Genomic DNA, 22,365 nt, shown 5'->3' on the forward strand with positions numbered 1-22,365 from the left:
AAGTCATGCCGAATATACTTGTCGGTTAGAGTGACTTAGATGGTGAAATAGCCAGCCAAATACCAGAAGAGATCCATATCCGGCACTGTATGCTGTTTGAGTTTCGCAAGGGTAGTAATGCAACAGTTCTACCAAGAACATTTGTGCACTGTGTATCCAAGTGCATTAGAAGTTTGTAAATGTCAATGGTGGTTTGCGAGGTTCAAATCCAGTGGTTTTGATCTTTCCGACTCGTTTCGATCAGGAAAGCCAACAGCTTTCGACAATGACATGTTAAGGGCGGAAGTGGAAGCAAATCCGTGTTAGACAATCAAGAAACAGTCACACGCTCTTAACCAACCTTGGTCGACTGTTCAAGAACATTTGCAGCAGATTGGGAAGGTTAACAGAACAGGTGTTTTGGTCCCGCATAATCTATCCAAAGAAAACAAAGTAACCGGTCCAACACATGTAACTTATTACTTTAGTGGCACAATACAGAATCGTTTTCGATTACTTGATCACGGGAGATGAAAAATGGGTTCTATATGATAATCCAAAACGCAAAAGGCAGTGGCTCTCTCCGAATGACTCGCGATGCAGTACAGCTAAGCCAGGTTAACTTCCCAAAAAGTGCTTTTATGTGATTGATGGAGTATTCACAGGGTCGTTCAGTTTGAAATTCTGCATCCTGGACAAACTGTGAATGCAGATCCTTACTGTGAACAATTGGATCATGTACAGTAATCTTTAATTGAAACGTTGCCAGTGATTGTCAACAGAAAAAGCGTTATTCTGCAACACGATAATGCAAGACCGCACTACACAAGAATAACCGGCTGGTAAAAGTTAATGACTTAGGGTGGGAGTAGAAGTTTTATCGATCCGGCATTGAAAATTTGCACACTAGATGGCAAAATGTTATTGATAACGAAGGTGATTACATGATTGATTAAAAATAAAAACTTGTTCACAATTTATCTGTTTGCATTAACTGTCAAAAAGCGACATTACTTTCCGGTCCCCCCTATATTCTAATTTATGTACGTGAAACACACACTAAATTGTTACCATCTTGAATGAACAAAAGCAATTGATGATTTTAACAGTCGTTTCTTAACTATGAAATATGGATTTTATGGAACTTGGGAAAGTACAAAATGCATTGTTTTATTTCAGATATCGAAAGCATGGGTCTTGATCTCGTATTGGGAGTAATTCAAATGATGGATAGCGAACGAGACCCTCGGAATTTGATGCTTCTTTTTGATATTCTTCCGAACTTCGTAAGTTCTGTGCAATTGAGTCATCTTGCAGAAGAAATGTTCGAAGTAATGTCATGTTACTTCCCTGTAGATTTTACGCCGGTAAGAGAATTTTTATATTTCTAATTTGTTTTTAATTATGTTTTATTGAAGACCTAATTAACATTCTTTCTTTCATATCAGTTCAATGAAAACATTTTCGTTCCATTACATGCATATTCAGTCTGTATGTAGTATTATTGTTAGAAAGTTTGTCTAGGTATATGAAATGGCAAAGGAAACGCCTGTGTTTTTAATTTGGATGTATTTATGTGGGGTAGCAGAAGACAGAGACTTGTTTATTTTATTTTTTTTTTAAAGGAATTATGAATAGAATAAGAAAAAGGAATTATGGATAGAATTCAGACGCCTTACAGTACCGAGTTAGTTCCGTACTCATTAACGTTAGTGGTTTCAGTAGTAGAAAATATTGTTGCTGATGGTACAAAAATCACATTTTAGGTAAATAAACAAAATACAAATAAACTCAACTCTCAATTGCAGTGATTATTATCCTTTTATAGATATTTTCTCTGTAATCTTTACAGAGTGAACCATTTATCTTGATAATTTCTTCCAACTTTGAAACTAATATATATATATATATATATATATATATATATATATATATATATATATATATAACTGAAATTTCGTACGATGCAACTGTCAATAGGAGGACATTGTTTGATAGGCTGCAATACAAAGAGATTAAAAATGTTTCCAACCCAAACAGCACTACATATTAAATTAGTAGAATAGTCACATATTAAGTTAGTCAAATAGCACTACATCAGGTTATTGTATATTTCAAATCTACATATTAAACGGAAACTCACAATACCGTACTTGTTATGCAGTGTCGCAAACTAAAGACACTACAGTATCACAAACATTCCAAAACAAACAAATTTTGGAGTGTTCTATAACAGTGAGAATGTAAATGAAACGGACGGGATAATGTACATGAAAGTATCTTAGTATCGAATGCTACGATCACCATATGAAATATTTCGAACAAGTAGAAACTAAATTGAAATGAATAGAAAATTTGGCTTTCTTCAAAGGACTTTCTTTCGTAAAAGTGCTTAAATAAATATCACATCCAATTACGTAGATCGCTTTTAATAGACAAATGTCATAATATCGTTTGCAACAATTTGATATCTCAGACCATTCCGGAGATAACGAAAAATTGTAAAAATTGCTGTATTGCTTAAGATAGCTTATTTATGGGAGCTTTTTAAAAACGGTTGTTTCTTTTGCTTCTATAATATCCCAAAAATAGCTTTCAATAGGGATAATTATGACAAGTTATTGGAATAACATAGTTTTAAGTAGTGTTGCAGACCCTACGAATGTTCGTCATATCCTTAGAACGGTTTAAGATATCAAATTATGATTTGTGCATCTATTGAAAACCAACTCTATGATTAGATGAGGTATTTACCTAAGCATATTTTCGAGATAAAGACTTTTGAAAAACGTAAAATTTTCAATCCCTTGTAACTTTGTTCCTATTCATTCGAAATCCATCATATCATGATCATAGTATTAGACAATAAACTACTTTAGATATATATTGATCAACGCAAGGCTACAGACTTGAAACTTCGATAGTGCATAAGATCCATGTTGTAAGATACCATTATAGACCAAGAGTCAAGGGGGTAACTCCACCACCACCATTTGGGAACTTTTGCCACCATACTAGAAATGTTCCTTAGTGCCCTTAGAACCAAAAAATAGTTGTTGGTCAGTATATAAGTGCAACACGAGGGTCCTGGGTCCTTAACCCTTTAGCACCCGTGTATATTTAGACTTCGATGCTATCTCTTTAAATGACTGTAGATCAGACTGTTAGTGCAACACTGGAACAAGTTATACCTCAATCGATTTGTAAAAGTGTAGGTTTCAGTTTACGTAATGAACGCGACATTTCTGCGTACAAAGGAAAAGTAATTGAGTGATATTTAAGAAAATGTCCCTTAAAAAGTCCCTTCTCGAGATTCTTTTAATTATTACGTGGCAACACTGCAAACTAGGTGAATAATAAAATGCATTTTTGTGTCTTATTTTACGTTCAACTTAGACTGAAAATTTCATCTTGATCCATCAAATAACAGCATTGAAAATATGTTTTTTATTATTTTCACAGAGTTCATAATAATAGATTTTCATGAAAGTGCAAGTACGACTTTGTGTCAAGATTACGACCGTCAGTGCAACACTGGAACAAGTTATACCTAGATCGATTTGTAAGAGTGTAGGCTTTCAGTTTACGTAATGAACGAGACATTTCTTCGTATAAAGGAAAAATAAAAAAAGAAAATTTCCCTAAAGAAGTCCCTTCTCGAGATTCTTTTAGTTATTATGTGGCAACACTGCAAACTAGGTGAAGAATAAAATGTATTTATGTGCTCTCCTTTATGTTCAACTTAAACTGAAAATTTCGTCGTGATCCTTCAAATAGCAGCAGAAGAAACATGTATTATATATTCTTCACAGGGTTCATAATAGTTGATTTCGATGGAAGTATGCGTATGACTGTGTCAATGTACAGTTATTACGTGGCAACACTGCAAACTACTGTTTCGTACAATAAAAAAAAGTTGGTTTTACTCTTGAATGTTAAGACTATAAGAATATGAATATTTTGAATATATCCCTCTGGTTTGTAATGAAAGGGTTAAGGAATGTTACCTAACAGTTTTATTGTACGATATTAAACAACAACACAATTAACAGATTCTGTGTATAGCTACTTTAAAGCACAATTTATGGGAATATTCATTCCTGTCATTAGGTAAGTGCTATTAGCTCATACAGAAATCTACACATATTAAACACATTCAAACAACAAGAATGCGTTTAACTTTGTCTGTTTAGGAGCCATTATACAAGATGAATCTTAACAATCTATAACTAATTTACAACGAATACAAAACACATTTATAGTCGCTAGTAATAGTGAAATATCAGAATTGAGCAAATGTAATAATGAACAGATGAAATATATGCCTGTCGGGAAAACCATCCTAACACTATCAGCCAGGTCTAAACCAAAGTATCTAGCCAGAAATATTTGAAAGGATAACTTACGTTATTCCAGGTAGGAAGATCATAGTGGTGGTTGACGTGCGTTCAGCCAATATCCAAACAATGAAGAGTGAGATTGAGAGTTGTAAGAGATTTCCAAACTCAGTATTTATATATATAACAAGACTACGTACTTTCTCTTTTTACTTCCATACGTCACCTGTTCTTTTTTCTTTCTATATTCCTGTCTGTTTTTATTTTTACATACTCAAGTTTCTGGCTATGAATTACCTTTATGAATTTATTTATTTATTTAATATTACAAATAATCGTTCCAAATTATACCATAGTTGTATTAAACATGACACTACATGAATAATAAAATGTATTTGTGTGTCCCATTTTATGTTCAACTTAAACTGAGGATTTCGTCTTGATCCATGAAATAGCAGCAGAGGAAATACGTATTTTGTAGTCTTCACATGGTTCATAATAATTGATTTTCATGGAAGTACGAGTATGACTTTGTGTCAGTGTTCCGTTTTATTTTTGTATAGAAAACAAGTGATACAAAATTTTTCTAGTGGATTTTCTCATTCGTTATATTATGACAGATTCCCAGTACAGAAAAATCCCCCAGGAAAGTTTTATGGTTTGTTGGTCCATGGTATAATAAAAAAAAATCAAAGCAATAATTTTACTGTTGTGCGGTTACATTATGTTCTTTTGAAAATACTTGTTGTTTTGCTATTCTACAATAAACACAACTTCCAAATATGTCTGCTGATATGTGAAGTTATCAAACAACTCTCAAATGTTATTGCGTAGGGCATGTATTCTGATTACATGTGCACATAGTTAATCGCACTTAATATAGTATGTAATATGTAGTTTTTAAGTGGCGTAATATTAAACAATCGCTATATTCTTTATATTCTTGTCTGTCTGTAAGTTGATAATAGTAGCACATTCGCCATAAAATCCACGTGTTCACACTTATTCTGGAGAAGAATGGCAAACAAAAGGAAGCAAGTCAGACAGACGACAATTGCAACAAGAAAAGGGATTGCTGTTGTGAAATATCGAATATTCTGTGTAATACACTACACATAAAACGAAACTGACATAAGAACGAGAAATTTAATCGAAAAAAGCTTCCATAAAATCTTTCAGGTCAAAGAACTGCGGCAAGAGAGTGACACTGCAAAACTGCACCGCGTAACATCAGTTTGCAACCAAACTCCTACAGAATACGACACAAACACGATCTATCGCTGGGACTACCAAAGTTTCGCAAAAGTATTATGGTTGCTAAGTCAGTCTGTTGGACCATGTGTAGCAGGAAAATTTCACACTCTTAGTAGATAATTCGCCATATTTGGAGCGTACTGCTATACGACAGTATGTAGTAGGCATCCTGTTTAACGAAGAGCAGTGGGTATTTTGCCAGAAATAGAACTAAAGTGGAGATCACAAAAAAAAAAAAGGGACAGGATGTTTCATGGGAAACTCGAGTGACATGTGTCATTAGAACAGCTGAACATGCCATTAAAGAAACACCTGTTCGATAAGAAGATGAATCACTACTGTTACAGATTCAAGAAGTAAATCTCATGGCAGCCGAAATGAGATACCACAATTTGTACCAGATCGTCGAGCTGAAATTGCTCATGAATAACGAAGGTTAGACACACTATACACTATTCTAAAATCCAGATTACAAATTTAAAACTTGAGTATTGTTTAGTCATATTTCCATAATAATGAACAGTTCTCATATCATAAGCTATAAGAAATACTTTGATAAATACAATACAACTCAAAGAAAAAAACAATGACTAGCCTACAAGGATCAAATGACACATTATAACTAAGCAGTTTTCAAGATTCTTTTCTATCTGCAACATGGATAACTAACAATGATTAGTGTCTACTGGATAAAAACACAGTTAACCTTTAAAGACGCCTGCCAAGGCTTTTAACAAAATCATAGACTCTCACGTTTGGGGCTCTGGTGACCCTCCTAATTATCACAGTCATGATTCACACGCCGTTGGAAATCTTACTAAAGCACAAATTCCAACGAGGTAACATTCATGCAATTCCTGCCATATTCGTAGAAGAATAAGAAACATATACACACACACATAAAAAAAAAAAAAAAATGAAAACTGATTTTGCGGGGTTCTGGCAACCCTTGCAGTCACCTTATGCTGACAAAATGATGCTAATGTGTAGGCCAGACACTTGTGACAATGATACAAAAAATTGTAGCTATTGCTGCATTACAAAGCGAGATAAAAATACATAACGGAATTCCTATAAAAACTCCCTCTATATCAGTTTCGAAGGGCTGTTGCAGACTTTCGCGTTGGCGGCCATGGTGATTCCCCTAATTATCACAGAGTCATGATTCATACACCGTTGAAAAACTTATAGAGCATACATTCCAACGAGGTAACATCCGTGCAGTTCCCGCCATATTTGTAGAAGAAGAAACAAAAAAAAAATCATAAAAAATATGAAAAAAGTGACTTTGCGGAGCCTTGGCAACCCTTGCATTCACCCTACGCTGACAAGTGTAAGCCAGACACTTGTGACAATAATATAAAAAATGGTAGCCATTGATGCAATACAAAGAGTAATGAATATTCTCAAAAAGACATTACGCGCAGAAAAAAATCATTGAATGTGACATTCTCTCCCCCACACACACACACACCACGTCCATACGCAAATCATTTTTGCGTCATGCATCATATATAGGAACAAGAATTATGCTTCTAGACCAATTTAGTGAAAGCTATCTTGTCTATATGGAACTGTCCTGAAAATAAATGTCAATTAGCCAAATTTGCTTCCCCCCCCCCCCCCAGCCTCCTCTATAAGCAACAAGTACACATACAGGTTATTATCATGTAGGAGACTACTTGATTATTTCACATACCAATTATTATGGGTGTGCCAGAAGGGTGAAGAGTGGTCTCCAAAACCTGATGAAAAAATAAAATAAACGAACTTCACCCTCTCCCTCGGCCGTGGTAACTCCCCCCACATACATAAAATGCATACTAGGAAAGCTTCATCCCTCAGAAATACGTTGGTAGCAAAACATTTTTCTAGCTTAATTAGAGGCAGAGCTATTGATGTTTGTTGTAAAAGTAAATGTAATTTAAGTAAAAAAAGAAAAAAAGAAAATTTGCCCCCTCCCTACTCCCCCACATAAGCAAGAAGTACAAATACAGTAAGATATCATGTAGTGGTCTACTTCATAGTTTCACATACCAATTTTTATGAGTACCCCTAAGGGGGGAATGGGATCCCAAGAACCTGTTAAAAGAAAACAAATAACACGACTTTTTCCTGCTCCCACCTCCACTGTGGTACTTTCACATACATAAAATGCACACCGGAGGAAAACTGCATCCTTCGGAAATAAATTGGTACCAAACTTATCTTCCTACCTTAATTAGAAGCTGAGCTATTGAGGTTAAAACCCCGACGCAGCAGTTGCGTCAATGTTTGTTTAAAGGTTAAGAATGCAGATAACCAACAGAACGTAACACAGAGAAACTAAATTACACATTCCGAAAACGGAGATCGGGAAACTCCTATGTCTTTCACCGAAATTAAACTATTGGACGGATCGAAATTAGGGAAATTCCCGAAGTTTGGTCTAGCGGTTATATGGCAAGCAATATCTGGTAATAATGTAATATATATACGGGGATGAACAAAAAAAATCTAAAAGCATTTCATACAAGACACGTAAGTTTGGCCCTCCACTGTACAACACGTGTTGCGGTTGCCGGTCTTTTGTTTTCAATGTGTCATTTAGACCTTTCTCTTCCGTCAGATCCGTTAATATGTACAAACTGTTTCACAGTAAGATGATAGACTTCATCTTCCCAGCCCAGAGATGTGTAACTGCGTTTTTTCTTTCCGTGCCCTCCATCTGCTTTACCTATATTTAATCTGTGAAAGTGAATGATATATTCGTATTATCTGAAGCAAAGAGTCCACATGTATTCAATTTAATCTTTTTGTGCCCAACAGCTCAAAAGAAACACGTACGTAATTGTAATTTTTTTTCCACGTAGCCTTCAAACTTAATGCAACTAAATGAAACATTAGAATCATGTGTATCAAAAAAAAATCCATAATACATACAAAATTATGTGGTCAATGGTTGAAGACAAACATGTAATAATAATGAACGAATTTTACAGAACTTCTCTTTCCAGCAGCATAAGGATTAACAAGAAACATATTTACAAATTGTTTTAAATTTCTAGACTCAACACTATCAAAAATTTGACGAAGAAAAAAAATGTTAACCCCTCTTTCATTTCCTCAGGAGTAGAATTTCTCAAAATTCTGTCTTAACCATATCTAGGGCTTAAGGAGAAAATCCTGTTAAAATTACTCTTGTTCAGCGGTTTCGGAGATTTGGTTTATAACCACTGAATGAAATAAACAGTACTTCATGATATAGCGTATTTTCTTGTCAACATTTAACTTAAGCTTGGAATGGTAAGGAGAGTCAGCTACCTACTTAACTCCATTTCTTTTAGTCTGAAAAAATAGTTTAGAATTTACATACAATTCGTGTAATAGAATGCTTAGAAATATTACACTTATTTCTATTTTAAATAATATTTGCATTGATTTAAAGATTCAGCAATAGATCATCCGATTTAAATCAGTGATTTGTCCATTTATTAACCACTTTTCTTAGTTTAGAGTATATAACTGACAGTTCAAAGTAGATTTAATTTAAAGATAGTAATTTATGCATTTTTATCTAATTATTAAGGAGACAAGGGAAACATTTACTTTGTTGATTACGTCTTCAAGAGTTTTCTTCTGCAGTTTCAACCAAGGTTTGCTTAAAAAAATAAAATAAAAAGAGCTTTTATTAGTATATATTTGTTACAACTAAGCTATATCACATCGCATATTTTTTGTACGAAATTTTGCACCTGTTCGACGAATTAAGACCATGGTTGTAAAAAACCGTTTTTAAATGTCCCAGGCCAGTGGATTTTATTAAGGCGAATTCTTTGCTTCATCCAAGAAGTCAGATTCTTAACATTATCTGATTGTTGGGGGAGCACTTGAAGCAATAAATGGGAATAGACACAGATTGATCAAGTCTTTTGTATCATTTGAAATCCTTATTTGATATAACATTTCTGCGAGGGCACCAGCCACCGTTGATCGAATTAAGTATTGAACTTATTTCCTTAACAATTAGATTTAATTTAATTAACAGGTGAATGAAGGATACTCACAATGGTTTCTACTCTTAATTTGCTCCAGTCAGCGGACTGTATAGGACAATAATTTTTGTCTTAATATAGCTAGAGGATTTCTTTGTAGCAATTGTGAATGATTTTATTTTTCTTGTGAGTGTCCAATAATCTTACTTTGGTAATAGCGATAAAATATTATTTTAGAGCTCCCTCGTGGCTAAGCGGTTAGCGTACGCGCCTTTGGCGTGGGAGACCCGGGTTCGATTCCCGGCGGGAGCTCATGTTCGGATTCCACGTTAATCAGTAGGTCCACGTCTCATATAGCCTCGCTGCTGAAAGGGACGCTAAACTAAAATCAACTCAACTCAACTCAAAATATTATTTTGGTAATATTTGTAAGATTGTTACGTCGGTTATAATTGGATGGCCTGTACCATCACGTACAAGCATACAAATTTTTATATTCAAATGTTGACATCTTTCAGTAGTAAATACGTATGCAATATTAGGTAGCGGATTTTTGCCATTATAATACTGATTTTGTAAATTTATTTTTGAGAGGCTTGGGTATTTAAGACTTTCTCTTTTACATTTTACTTTCAGCCACCTGGTGAAAAACATAGTGTAAGTCGAGATGATTTAGCTGAAGGCTTGAAGAAGTGTTTAGTTGCATCTCCTGAATTCAGTGATTTCTGCCTGAACCTTCTTTTAGAGAAATTGGATTCCACTTTAAAGACTGCAAAAATGGATTCCTTGAAACTTCTGGTACGTTTTACATATTTTTCTGGTAAGTTTAACTGTGAAGCATTCTAAGTTAGCCACTTAAATAATTTGGTCACCCATTTAAAGAATACATATATACATTGATAGATGTACAAAAGTTGGGAAAAAATGGCAATACATTCATAAAAAAGTAACGCTTATTGTAAAATGTATAAATGTTTACATGCCTTCAACGTACCAAATTTATGATCCGTTATACACTAGCGAAAGGTGCGGGACACCAGTAGTAGACCTGATTTTAGTGATGTTCATGGCAGAGCGCAAATCTCCCTCTCTGGTGGAAAACTGCTGTTCTCTGACGTCCTTCGAGATCAAAGCCGCATGCTCCATATCAGAGGAATATGGGGGATATTCAAGGACCCCACCGTTGGACTGAATGGCACGCAAGAGCAGCATTGTGATAATAAAATTGTCACATAACAAGTGGGTGGTTGTGCTTGGAAATGTCGCTAGTTCGTTCACAAAGCAGGATGAAGATAATGTGAAAAATTCCAGCGATATTACGCCCTATTCACTGTCTTGACATGGAGGAACAGCATAATAGAGTATGACACTCTGCACGTCATACACTACTGACTGTCGTTTTCAGATTCGTGGGTTGTTGGGGCTTGTTTTTTGACTTGGAGGATCCTGGATGGCGTCACTCATTGGATTGTTGGTTCTATTGTGGCACATATAATCGTACCTAGGCTTCATTCATGGCGAGCATTTGGTTCCGGAACACGAATCCATCCTTGTAACGCGCCAAATAGTCACTTGCAGAAGTGTAACGTGTCCAGTTTTGAATCTCTGTAAGGTGATGAGACACCTAACGCGATGCAATTTTGGTGCGTGGATTCAACACATGGAATACTGTTGTGTGCGCGTTCGTCCTACCTCTGCGGCTAACTCCTTCGCCGTTAGCTCAGATCCACAGGCTTCCTGGAGATCCTCAAGAGATTCCCTGACATTTTTGCCACGTGCCAAGAGATTCCCTGACATTTTTGCCACGTGCCACCACAATCTTTATCCATGTACGCTGTTCTAACTTCGAAAACAAAGCTTTAGCGTCGTCCGATTTCACACTAACTTCACAACTCTGTCTCTGTATCCAAACACTCCACGAGCGGTATTGCCTTTTCGCTATACGTACTGAAAATAGCAACTCCCTCATGTGTTTATATGCAATGTGGCGACAGTGTTACGAGTAATTTCTTTCCAGCCCTTGTAAAAATTTGCTGACATTATTTTGTTTGGTCACTTGACTAAATGAGTGCTCTCGTTGTGCTAGTAGTTGCTAATTTAGTGAGTTTTACAATTCCATAATAATTACTATTGAAACGTTTTTTGTTTAATGCTAGATAAAATTTCACAAGGGCAACAGCGCATATATCCAAGTAAACAAATGAGATTTAACGAAGTATCATTGTATATAACTGAATTTAATTTTAAAAAATCTTGCTATTACTTTGAACCTCCTACTTTTAATTAACCCAAAACAAAACAAAATTTTCACTTTATCCTAATAAGACTTTAACACACAGAAACACAAAATCCAGCCTGAGGACGTATACAACAGAAATAAAATTTCGTCTTGCTCAGCAAATATATATATATATATATATATATATATATATTTTCTATTATAATTGACACTATATGAGAAAGAGTTTTGAAAATCCTAAGTACTGGTATTCAGCTGTCTTCTAAAGAGATCAAAGACATTTAAGAGTGATCTTTGCTCCAAAATTTCATACACTGGATTTTCTGGCACTCACCAGGAAAACAGAAGACCTCCAATGGTAGTGATAATCAGTTTTGTAACCAGAGGAGTCGAATTTAAGTAGCAGTTTTAATTCATAAGAGTCGAAGAATACTTTAATTAAAACCAGGCACATCAAACATAACGAGAAGAATTTCAACGTAAAACTAAAATAAAAGTTTTTCGACTATTGAAAATGTTACCGTGGCATTTTCCTGGTAGAAAATTATAGAGATACGGTAACTAATAGTAATATAATCCTAAGTTAATTGTGAATTTCTAAATTTCTTCAACTTTGTAAGAAGTTATATTGATTTTTCGTTGTGATTCAATATTTTAGGAATCTGCATGTAAAGCATTTGACTTAGCCGCATTGAAACCTCATATAAGCAATATATGGAGTGCCATCCAGAGAGAGGTGTTCTCCGGTTTTGATGAAGATGTCAAGAATGTAGCATTATCAAGTCTTACAGAACTGGTGCGAGCATTTGCAGTTGTTCCGGTGAAAGCTGGGCAGGAGCATCCTCTCGAAGCATTTCTTACTCAAATTGTTGCTGGTCAGTTGTATGATTATTTTATTGTGAATATTTAGTATTAATTTCTGTTATAGAACCTTTGCACTTCTTGCACGGACTTCTATGTTCATACTATGGTTTAAGAAGAATTGGACATCGATATTTTATTTTTTAATTTAATTTTATTTATTTATTTATTTATTTATTTATTTATTTATTTATTTATTAATTATTATTATTATTATTATTATTATTATTATTATTATTATTATTATTATTATTATTATTATTATTATTATTATTATTATTATTATTATTATTATTGGCGTACATCAACGATATTTGAGTAACTCTTTAAATTACAAGATTACTTCCATCAAACCTACTAATTTACATCTTACATCATTTCGTATAATCTAAAGTGATATAATAGTTTAGTGACCTTTTTCTTTGAGTTTAGCGTTCCTTAGAGGCTATATGAGACGAGGACCAACAGTTTAACGTAGAATCCAAACCACATAAACTGCCACTGGGGGTTGTAATATATCTTTTTACTTGTATTGCAGTTATTTTTAATGAAACTGCTTTAGTTTCTTTCTAATTAAATATGTTGTACGTTACAATGTGAAATCATACGTGTATTATATGTAAATTCTGAATATCGCAAGTCTTGCGTTTTTTCCCTCAAAAAACCGTGAAATCATCCTTTTTTGTTTCTAATAAAATCTGGCAACCCTAGTGACAAATATAATTTACTTTCAGGATATTAACCAGTGTTTCCTATTTTAGTGATATTCCTTGTGCTAGTACAAGTTTGATCTCGTACACAACGTTTTCCAACTATCGTTTTCTGTTTTATGAGTAATACAGACTTAAGTTATTAATATAATTACGTAGCTATTACTTCGATTCAAGACACAAGATACATAGTGTTACAAGAACTGGGCTTTTTTTCCGTGCACATAATCATCCAATTTCTACAAGTCAGAAGAAACTTCATATGTAATTAGTTAAAAAGTGTAAAGTTTTTCACATCGCACTGATGATGGTGATAGTGAATCATCGCGACTGTATGCAGTTTATTTTCATGTAAAGGAAACTTAGTCTTTCCAGCTGCTTGTGAAAAAATTCACACCTATCTGATTCATGCCTTTTTATAGGATAATATTATGTTTTTATAACACTAGCAAAATCAGTGTATTGGGGGCGCGGTGGCTCCGTGGTTGAGCGTTCACCTCCGGTGCTTGGGGTCCCTGGTTCGATCCCAGCTCGCGCCGTGTGGACTTTGTGGTGGACGAACACCGTGCTCGTGGGTTTTCACGTAGTTCTCCCGTTTCCTCCCACTTTATTCATTCCACCATTTCACTCATTTCTCATCATCACCGTCTCCTTTAGCCTAACCGGCATAACCGTGGGACGTAAAACTTAAAGATTTCATTTCAAGATTTTCAAAATCAGTGTATTATTATTCTCAAAGGGAATAGAGATCGATTTGTAGAATTTCTTGATCATGTTGAGAGGAATTTTCACTATTACATTAATAGGAACATTTGTATATATTTACAGAGTTGCAGTCTCACATAGTTGAAGTCCAGTTACGACTATTTCTACCCTCAATGGAATTACTTCATGCAACATCAAAAGCATGCCCGCTAGCATCAGAAAGAATTATTAAGGAGGTATGTGTATTTCGATGTATTTTGTATAAAATATTGTCCTCTTTAAATTATACGAGGGCTTTTCAGACAGCCATAGCAATACGCGTGATTGTAGAATAATTGCTGGTAAACTTGTCTGGCCCATATCCAGAAGTGTCAGTTTTCATTTTAAAAGATTCGTCGTCAGAGCGCTTAATTGATTTCGCATGACTCGTAGCAAATTTCCTGTTTCTCGTTAATTGTTGGAGGATATCAGTTGTTTCCAAAGTCATGTTTCAGCAAACCAAAAGCATTATAATCTGTACGTGATTCATTGGGGGGGGGGGGGGGGAGAAGAAAACGGTATGACGTGGTTGCGATCGTCGTCTGCCATCTTGGTGACGGCATAGATTCAGCTTCGTTATTTCAAATGTAACATAATCACATAATACATCAAATGACATTTTCTTTTAACGAGAGTCGAATGTTGCAAATTTTTTTACGACACTGAAATGGTAATGAACTTACAAACGATTCTATGAGGATTTGGACACTGCAGAAGTATTAAGTCCTAAAGGAAGTATTACGTGCTATGCTCATCTTTTAGCACCACAGCAACCACACACATCTCTAAGAACATAAATAACTAACGCTTTCTGACCAGAGCTTAATACACTTACTTATTAAAACTAAAATAAAGTGTTTCATATTAGCCTGAAAAAGATGAGTATAGCACCAGGGTGTCTATTGGTCACGAAAGTCACGAAATTAGAAAACAGTCACGAAAAAGTCATGAAAATTAGCTTTTGGGTCACAATTATATATATATATATATATATATATATATATAATATGGAAAATTTTGTTCTATAAAATGTCAAAATTCACCGCCAGCAATGTCTATGATCGACTTTAGACGCTACCAAATCGCAAGCAGAACACGCTTGTATCGCATGCATGAAAATTGGGCCCAATTCGCACCCGAATTCGCTCTTGAGATTGTCCTTCAGTTGACATCATTGAGCAGTGGCGGTGCAAATCGCATCGTATCGCCGAAACCACCTACGCACCTAACCGCACCTGAAATAACGATAAAATAAGTTATTTCAGTTCAAATTTCTCTGTGGTTCTGTCATATAAATATTCAGTCGTGAAAGACGCTGATGGAAATATCCTGTTCAAAGTATCTATATTTTCTGCTTAAACTTAATTAAGTGTTACTTTCAGTACCTCCTAATGTTCTTCTTCGTTTATTTATGCACAAATGTATATAATTAAGGAACTCATTATTTTTATGTAGGTTTTTCCGTTGCTTGTAACGCAGTATAAGAAGAAATCTGTAGCCGAATGCCTAACAGTTCTTGAAACTCTTAATAATATGTTCCAAGTGTGGGATCAGCAGAGAAGGCATACCGAAGTAAACGAAGGTTAGTATTGAAAGGTTTATGTACATTATTTGGTAGTAAGTTTTAAAAAATCTATTATTTACTTAATTAACTTTCGAGGTAATTTCTTTGAGGTTGAAGCTTTCAGCATCAAGGCTATGTATGATGTGATCCTATAGCTTAAGGTGGAATCCAATCCGAATCACCGTAGTGAGCGTAAATTTCAAGATTCTTCCATCAGGAGTCGAAACCGGGATCCCTGTACCAAAGACTCCCGCGCTAGCTACAGGGCTAACTTGGAAGGTTCGGAGTAACTTCTGTGTATGTATTTAGAGGTAACATTTTATAGAAATGTTCGGGATTTTTAGTCTCTGTATTTTTAATTTTCATTTTGTTGTCCAGATTTGGCCTGGCGTGACCATAGTTATAAAAAAAAAAATATATAGGATAAGTACTTAAAATAGCCTACCCATCTATCCTGCTAGAGTGCAGTAGCTGGTAGGTCCTTTGATACCACAAGTATGCCATCTAGTTAACCATCCTGAGATTCCTAATATTTGTACATGCAGGATTTCAAGTACGAAAAAATCTCTCTGTCACATCACACATGTACTGGATTGAGTTGAGATGTGATGTGATCATCACAACATTCATCTGCTATCCTGTAGGAAACATTCCATCATTATGATATAAAATGTCCATGATAGCCTGCAACTGTAGACATGCTATGCAACATAATGATCAGCGGTCAGTGACATGTTTTGAAGGTCCAGTAGATTTAATCCATACAACCTGAACACACCTTGTATAGTAGCTTGTTGATAGCTAGAGATATAAAAATAAATTATATTTTTATATCTCTTTAGAGTAAATTTGCCTTTTAGAGTAAACTAGACGGATGATTACTTAATAAAAGTAATATTAAACATTTTTTGTATGTATGTATTTTTATATTAATTAAATTCATATGGTTATAAAAGAATTTGTGGAATGAAAATGTTGTAGAAGAAAATTGGCTTGGGATAGAACCAGGGATCTGTAGCACCAGAGGTGAGCATTTTTACTATTTGAGCCAGTATGCTCCCCAATAGCTAGTGATAGTTGGAGAACATGGCTTTATGGTGTCTGAGCCGTATCCGAACCTTACCATTAGCAATGCAAGCTGGCCGGTCGAATGACATACGACAAGCTGGCGATTTAAAGACTGTCGTTCGCGGATTCCTTTTTCATTGTCTCCCGTAGTTGAAACTTCACAGCCAAGGAACTTAAAATAGCCACTAATATAGAATGTCCATATGCCCGATTATTTTTTCTCAGAGGCAGGTTCTATCTCGCATACTTTGTAGTTACATGGGATCACAAAGCCAATATAACAGGAGTAGAGCGGTCAGTTTCTTTCTACTGTTGGTAGGCTATAACAAACTAAACTAAGAGCTTGAGTACAGAAAAATTGAGAATTAGGATTAGGGATATCACGTAAGAACTATGTAATTATATTTGTGTACTTGAGCGTCAGTTGTACACGTCAATTAAACACGTCAGTTGTACATATTCCTGAAATATGAAACACATTTGATTTTCTAGTGTGTCAGGGAGTCAGAATCTTCATAAGAGGGAATAATGTAAAAAGACTGTATAAACCATCTTGACTTTCTTCTAGGGGTATTCGGGATTGATATTTCAATTCCGGAATTTCGAAATTCCTAAATTTCCGGAATTCCGATCTTCCGAAATTTCCGATGGAGTTTTGAGATTCCGGAATTCCGACCTTCCGAAATTTAGTATCGTGTTCTGGATTCCGGAATTCCGATCTTCCGAAATTTCAGATCTTGTTTCGAGATTCCGGAATTCCGATCTTCCGAAATTTCGGATTGTGTTCCAAGAATCCGGAATTCCGAACTTCCGATATTTGCGATGAAGTTCCGGAATTCCGATTTTCCGAAATCAAATCTATTAGAGGTTTTATATTTTAGTATAGATATGTGGGAAATACCAACTGAAAATGTTCGTTGTGTAACAGCAGTAGTGCCATTATTGTAAAGGCCATTGTTGACGAGCGATTTCCAACATTTGAGCTCTTTCGGCCATACTTTGAATATTAGAGTAAACAAAGCCCTTGAGCTACAGGGATCTTCGGAAACAAACTATGAGTCAAAGCAGGAAAATGAGACATGCGCTGCAAGAAGAGTAAGATACATTAGGCCTCCTGCGTAAAATACTTCTGTCTTGCACGCCAACAAGATGATTGTTTACTCTCCCTTTGATGCTGGTAGTTTTAACACACCAAGAGGAAATAGCAAAGGTTCTGTCTCAAACAATACATAAAAATCTTATCCTTCAGAACGAAGAAACAGAATTATTAGCTATGATTATGTCTATTATCGTCCTTACAAATGCTTTGTGACAGTATGTCAGCAGAAACATCTGTTACAGCGTCGGACATATGGCCATCATATGAACAAATTTCAAAAGATTTTCCAAGTCAAAGAATCTCAACAGATAGACGATATATCAGAACAAGATGAAGCAAGTACGCAGGAAACGCATTTTTCACTGTATGACTCTTTGACTGAAGAGGGAGATAGTGAACAGATCTTAGAAGCAGCACTCAAAGAAGATGAAAGAAGCATGAAAATAGAAATTTTATCTCCTGAAATCGCGATTCGAGAAGGATGAAGAAAGCAGAATTCTGTTGAAAATTTGTGCTTTCTTAGATCTCAGGTTTAAAGAAGATAATTTGGGTAAAAATATTGAGATAACAGAAGGTAGAGTACTGTATAAGTTGAGACTTATTCCAGCAGGAAATCCTAAAAAAGATAATCGAGAGAATGTTGGTACTAAAAGATTAGGCAGTTGCCTAAAACGAAGGAAATTTGGTGACAGGATAAAGAAGGCAGTCAAATAAAATAATTGAACCTGTACCTAAGCCTTAGGGATGCAGATTTGGAGGAAGAGCCACTACTTTGGTGGAATAATCATTCCCATCATCTTTCAAGATTAACAAAAGTAGCGAGAAAATATTTATGTACACAAATAATCTTACCGCTGAGCATGCTGGACAGTTAATATTTCTGTTCATGAACAAAGCTATTGTCCCAAAAACATTTTAAAGTGCTATTGAATATAAGCTAAATTTTCTCATTGTTTCACATCGCTGACTTAACAGGGGATTAATAACATGGGGATTATAACAGGGGATTCATAAATCAACACGAAGTACAGAGTCCGACATAATTATTCTAACATAAACATGTTTACTAGGTTTATCATTTCTATAGGTATGCAAAGAAAGTAGACAAAAATACAACTGCTACAAAATAAAGTTGAGTCTTCTACTAAATATATAAACTCATGAAAAGCATCGGATACCTATTTCCACTACCAAAAAGGATGAAAATAGTTTGTTTACATCTGGATATCAGCATTCAACAGAGAACAGCTAGTAATTAGTCATGTTTCCCTCTCTATGGATTACTACGATATTTTTTTGAACATGACTACTTTTTTGTGGTGACTGCAGAGTTCATATTTCTCCACTCTGAAGAAGTTCTTTCAGATGGTCCTTACTTCTAATGTGATGTTTCCTAACACGATCTTCGAGCTCGTTCCAGATGTTCTTTATAGGAGTTAAATCTGGTGATTGAGTCGGTATCTTCAAAGTGTGAGGAGTGTTATACACCATCCAAAGCCTCATAATTTCCCCAGTATACATTGGGTCATTGTTCTGATGGAAGTAATAACCATTTCCCAATTCTAGCTTCTTTGCACCCCTCTTAAGATTGTTTTCAAGAATCCTCTTGTATTCAAACTTGTCCATGATTCCATCTATGAGCACCAGTTCCCCAACGCCTGATGAAGCCATACAGCCCCATACCATCACACTGTTGCCTCTATGTTTCACTGTAGCTACCATGTTCTTAGCTGTATTTGATAGCCTCCTCACTGTAACACGTCCATCATCCTTGTATCAGCAGAATTTGTTTTTATCCAACCAGAGAACGTGATTCCAGAATTCTGTTGGCTTTCCCTATACAGGTTAACAAATTTTAGACCCTTTTTCTGATTCACACAATTGACATAGTTTCCTCCTAGGAACACTGGCATTGTAACCGGCACTATATAAAACCAGTCCAACTGTTCTTGTGTGCATCACAGTGCCAGAATATTGTTCAAGGCTTCCTCTAATCTCAGATGCCGGATTCTGCTTGTTTGGCTCCTGTCTCTAGTAGTAAGTTTAGAAGGAGAGGCATATCTCGGCTTATTCACAACACTATTAGTCTGTTTGAAGTGCTGAATGATGGAGAACCGTGATTTTGCTTCTGTTGACTGCACTATCAATTTCGGAGAGGGGTTTGTATTGTTTACAGATTAATTATAACATTTCTCTCTTCGATTGTTGTCTCCTTACCTTTACACCCCATGTCACTTGTGGATGCTTAGCTCTACCCCACAATTGCGAGCTGCTGTTGCGAGGCACAGTATGAATGCAACGACTGTGTGGTGGGGGCAATAAAACATGCATCCAGTCATGTGTCTACTCGTTTGGAGACGTTATGTCGTCCTATGAGACCGCAGGATAAATATAGTAGACTCTACAGATTGTGTGCTAAATACATGCTTATGATATTTTAAATATAGTTTCGGAGACACACAATGGTAACATTTATATGTTTACAAATTCAACACTACTAAGCAAATATGATGTATGTTGTTTATAATACATACAATGTAAATAAAGTATTAATTATATTATTCCAATACTTCTGTCGGTCTCTGTATCTGTTTTTTCTTATTTTCAAAGGTACGGTAAATTTAAGCTATTGAGAAGGGTATAGTTACCAGTGTCATTATCACTGCATATATATATCTGTATATTATTCAAATAGTATTTCCTTAGATTTCATAATGTTAATACATTATTTGAATATAATATTTCAATTAATATATTTCTTAAGTTACATAATATTTCGTGTTTAAAATGTTGTTTGTACAGTATAACATTTTCGTGGTTTTCTAGTGTTACGTATTAAATATGCGTAATGTATATTATGTTATGTTTCATCATGATAAGTACTTTTTATTTTAATTTGTAGCTAATGTACATTTCCATTCTGCCTTTTATATATGTCCTAGTAAAACTAACCAGACTGAAAACGCTATGAAAAGATAAAAGAATTTTCAAAAGTAAAATTTTGTAGTAGAAATAATTTACACATACAATCAGGTTTAATGGCATCCATCAAATATATAGGATATTATTTCTAATTTTTAAAACATTTATTCTTTTGAAAATTGTCGCGAACATAACTATCCTCTCACGAGTCGGGATCGAAGAACTGATTTTATACATCAGAGTCCGACGATATAAAGGTTGTTCTATCACCCGAATACCGTGTTCAGGAAAGTATTAAAATCTTGTACAATGATAGTATTGGATTTGAGTTTTTTTTTTTTTTTTTTTTTTTTTTTTTTTTTTTTTTTTTTTGTAAATTAATTGTAATGTATATTCTAATCTATGAAAATTTATATTGCATTAACCAACATCTTTAAACACAATTAGGTATTTTTTGTTTGTTTATTTTATTGATCTTATGAGAGGATTAACATTCTATTGATATGGCATTTCATTATTACTTTGTGTTGAAATCTAGATTGATTGTATATTTCTCCACTGTTTTTTACAAGTATTAAATACAGTTATTATAAATATATTACATTGTGTTTCCAATTTTCCGCAGTTCAGATCTATCATATTTTTATTTTTTCATATTAACGCAAAATACATTTGACATTAAGGAAAGTTTTCATTTTGTGTATTAATACATTATTTGAATATAATATTTCAAATGTATCAATTTCAATATCATGGTATAATTGAATTAATTTTTGTGCCATGCTATCTACAAAAATTACATAATTATGATACAGCATTATGCAAAACCTACGTTATGAAAAACTATTTGCTATCAGCTAGTTACGGGATCAACTACATATGTGAGCTCCGAACCACATATTTTCGTTGAAAAGTTGTTTTCTAATACAAGAAGTTAAAATAGTAAGACTATTCATGGCTTTGGATTGATTGTTTTAACAAAAGAGACACTGACCAAAGTTTTTTTTTTTTAATATCTTTCTTCCTCCTAACATCATCTTCATGTTGTTTTATCCTTTCTTTCATTCTCTTTCCTGTCTCTCCTATATATGACATATCGCAGTCCTCACACCATACCCTGTAGATAACCCCTTCTTCCTCGTCATTAATCTTTTTAGTTCCTTTTCTATTCTTCTTCTTTATTGATCTTAATAAAGTTTCTCCACTCTTTCTATAAGTTCTGACCCCTCCTTTCTTCAATAAATTCTTCAGTTTCTCCGTTTCTTCTCCCATACTTTCTATGCCATGCCATTTTCCACTCTCGTCCTCTTCATTCTTCTTTCTCTCTCTCTTCCTCTTCCTGCGTTCTTCTTCCTTCTCTAACTCTTTCTTGCTGTAACCGTTCTTCTCTAATTGTCTAGAATTTCTGTATGCTCTGCTTCCTTCCTTCCTCTTCGTCCTCCTCCATTTCTATTCTTCTTATCATATTTGTTATGAAATTTCTCTTTGTACTCCTATCCACGTCGCTCCTCTCATGGCAGTACACTTCCGCTGAGCACTCTTTCTGGTACCACCTCGTAACCAGGCCTTCTCCTTGTTTTATTATGGTCATGTCTAAAACGTTTATTCTTCCAT

The 22,365-nt window shown here is 34.8% G+C and overlaps 1 protein-coding gene across 1 annotated transcript in view; it reads left to right on the plus strand.

Annotated features, from left to right (window-relative positions):
* Positions 1-22,365, plus strand: part of Mms19 (MMS19 nucleotide excision repair protein) — a 78,195-nt gene that overhangs the window by 13,813 nt on the left and 42,017 nt on the right. Inside the window, exons 4-8 of the mRNA XM_081762579.1 lie at positions 1,159-1,346; positions 10,181-10,342; positions 12,442-12,658; positions 14,183-14,295; positions 15,554-15,680. Coding sequence (XP_081618705.1) covers positions 1,159-1,346; positions 10,181-10,342; positions 12,442-12,658; positions 14,183-14,295; positions 15,554-15,680 — 807 coding nt within the window. The remainder of the gene's footprint in view (positions 1-1,158; positions 1,347-10,180; positions 10,343-12,441; positions 12,659-14,182; positions 14,296-15,553; positions 15,681-22,365) is intronic.

Source organism: Thermobia domestica, chromosome 1 (assembly GCF_964235325.1).
Source record: "Thermobia domestica chromosome 1, izTheDome1.hap1.1, whole genome shotgun sequence".
Lineage (NCBI taxonomy): Eukaryota > Metazoa > Arthropoda > Insecta > Zygentoma > Lepismatidae > Thermobia > Thermobia domestica.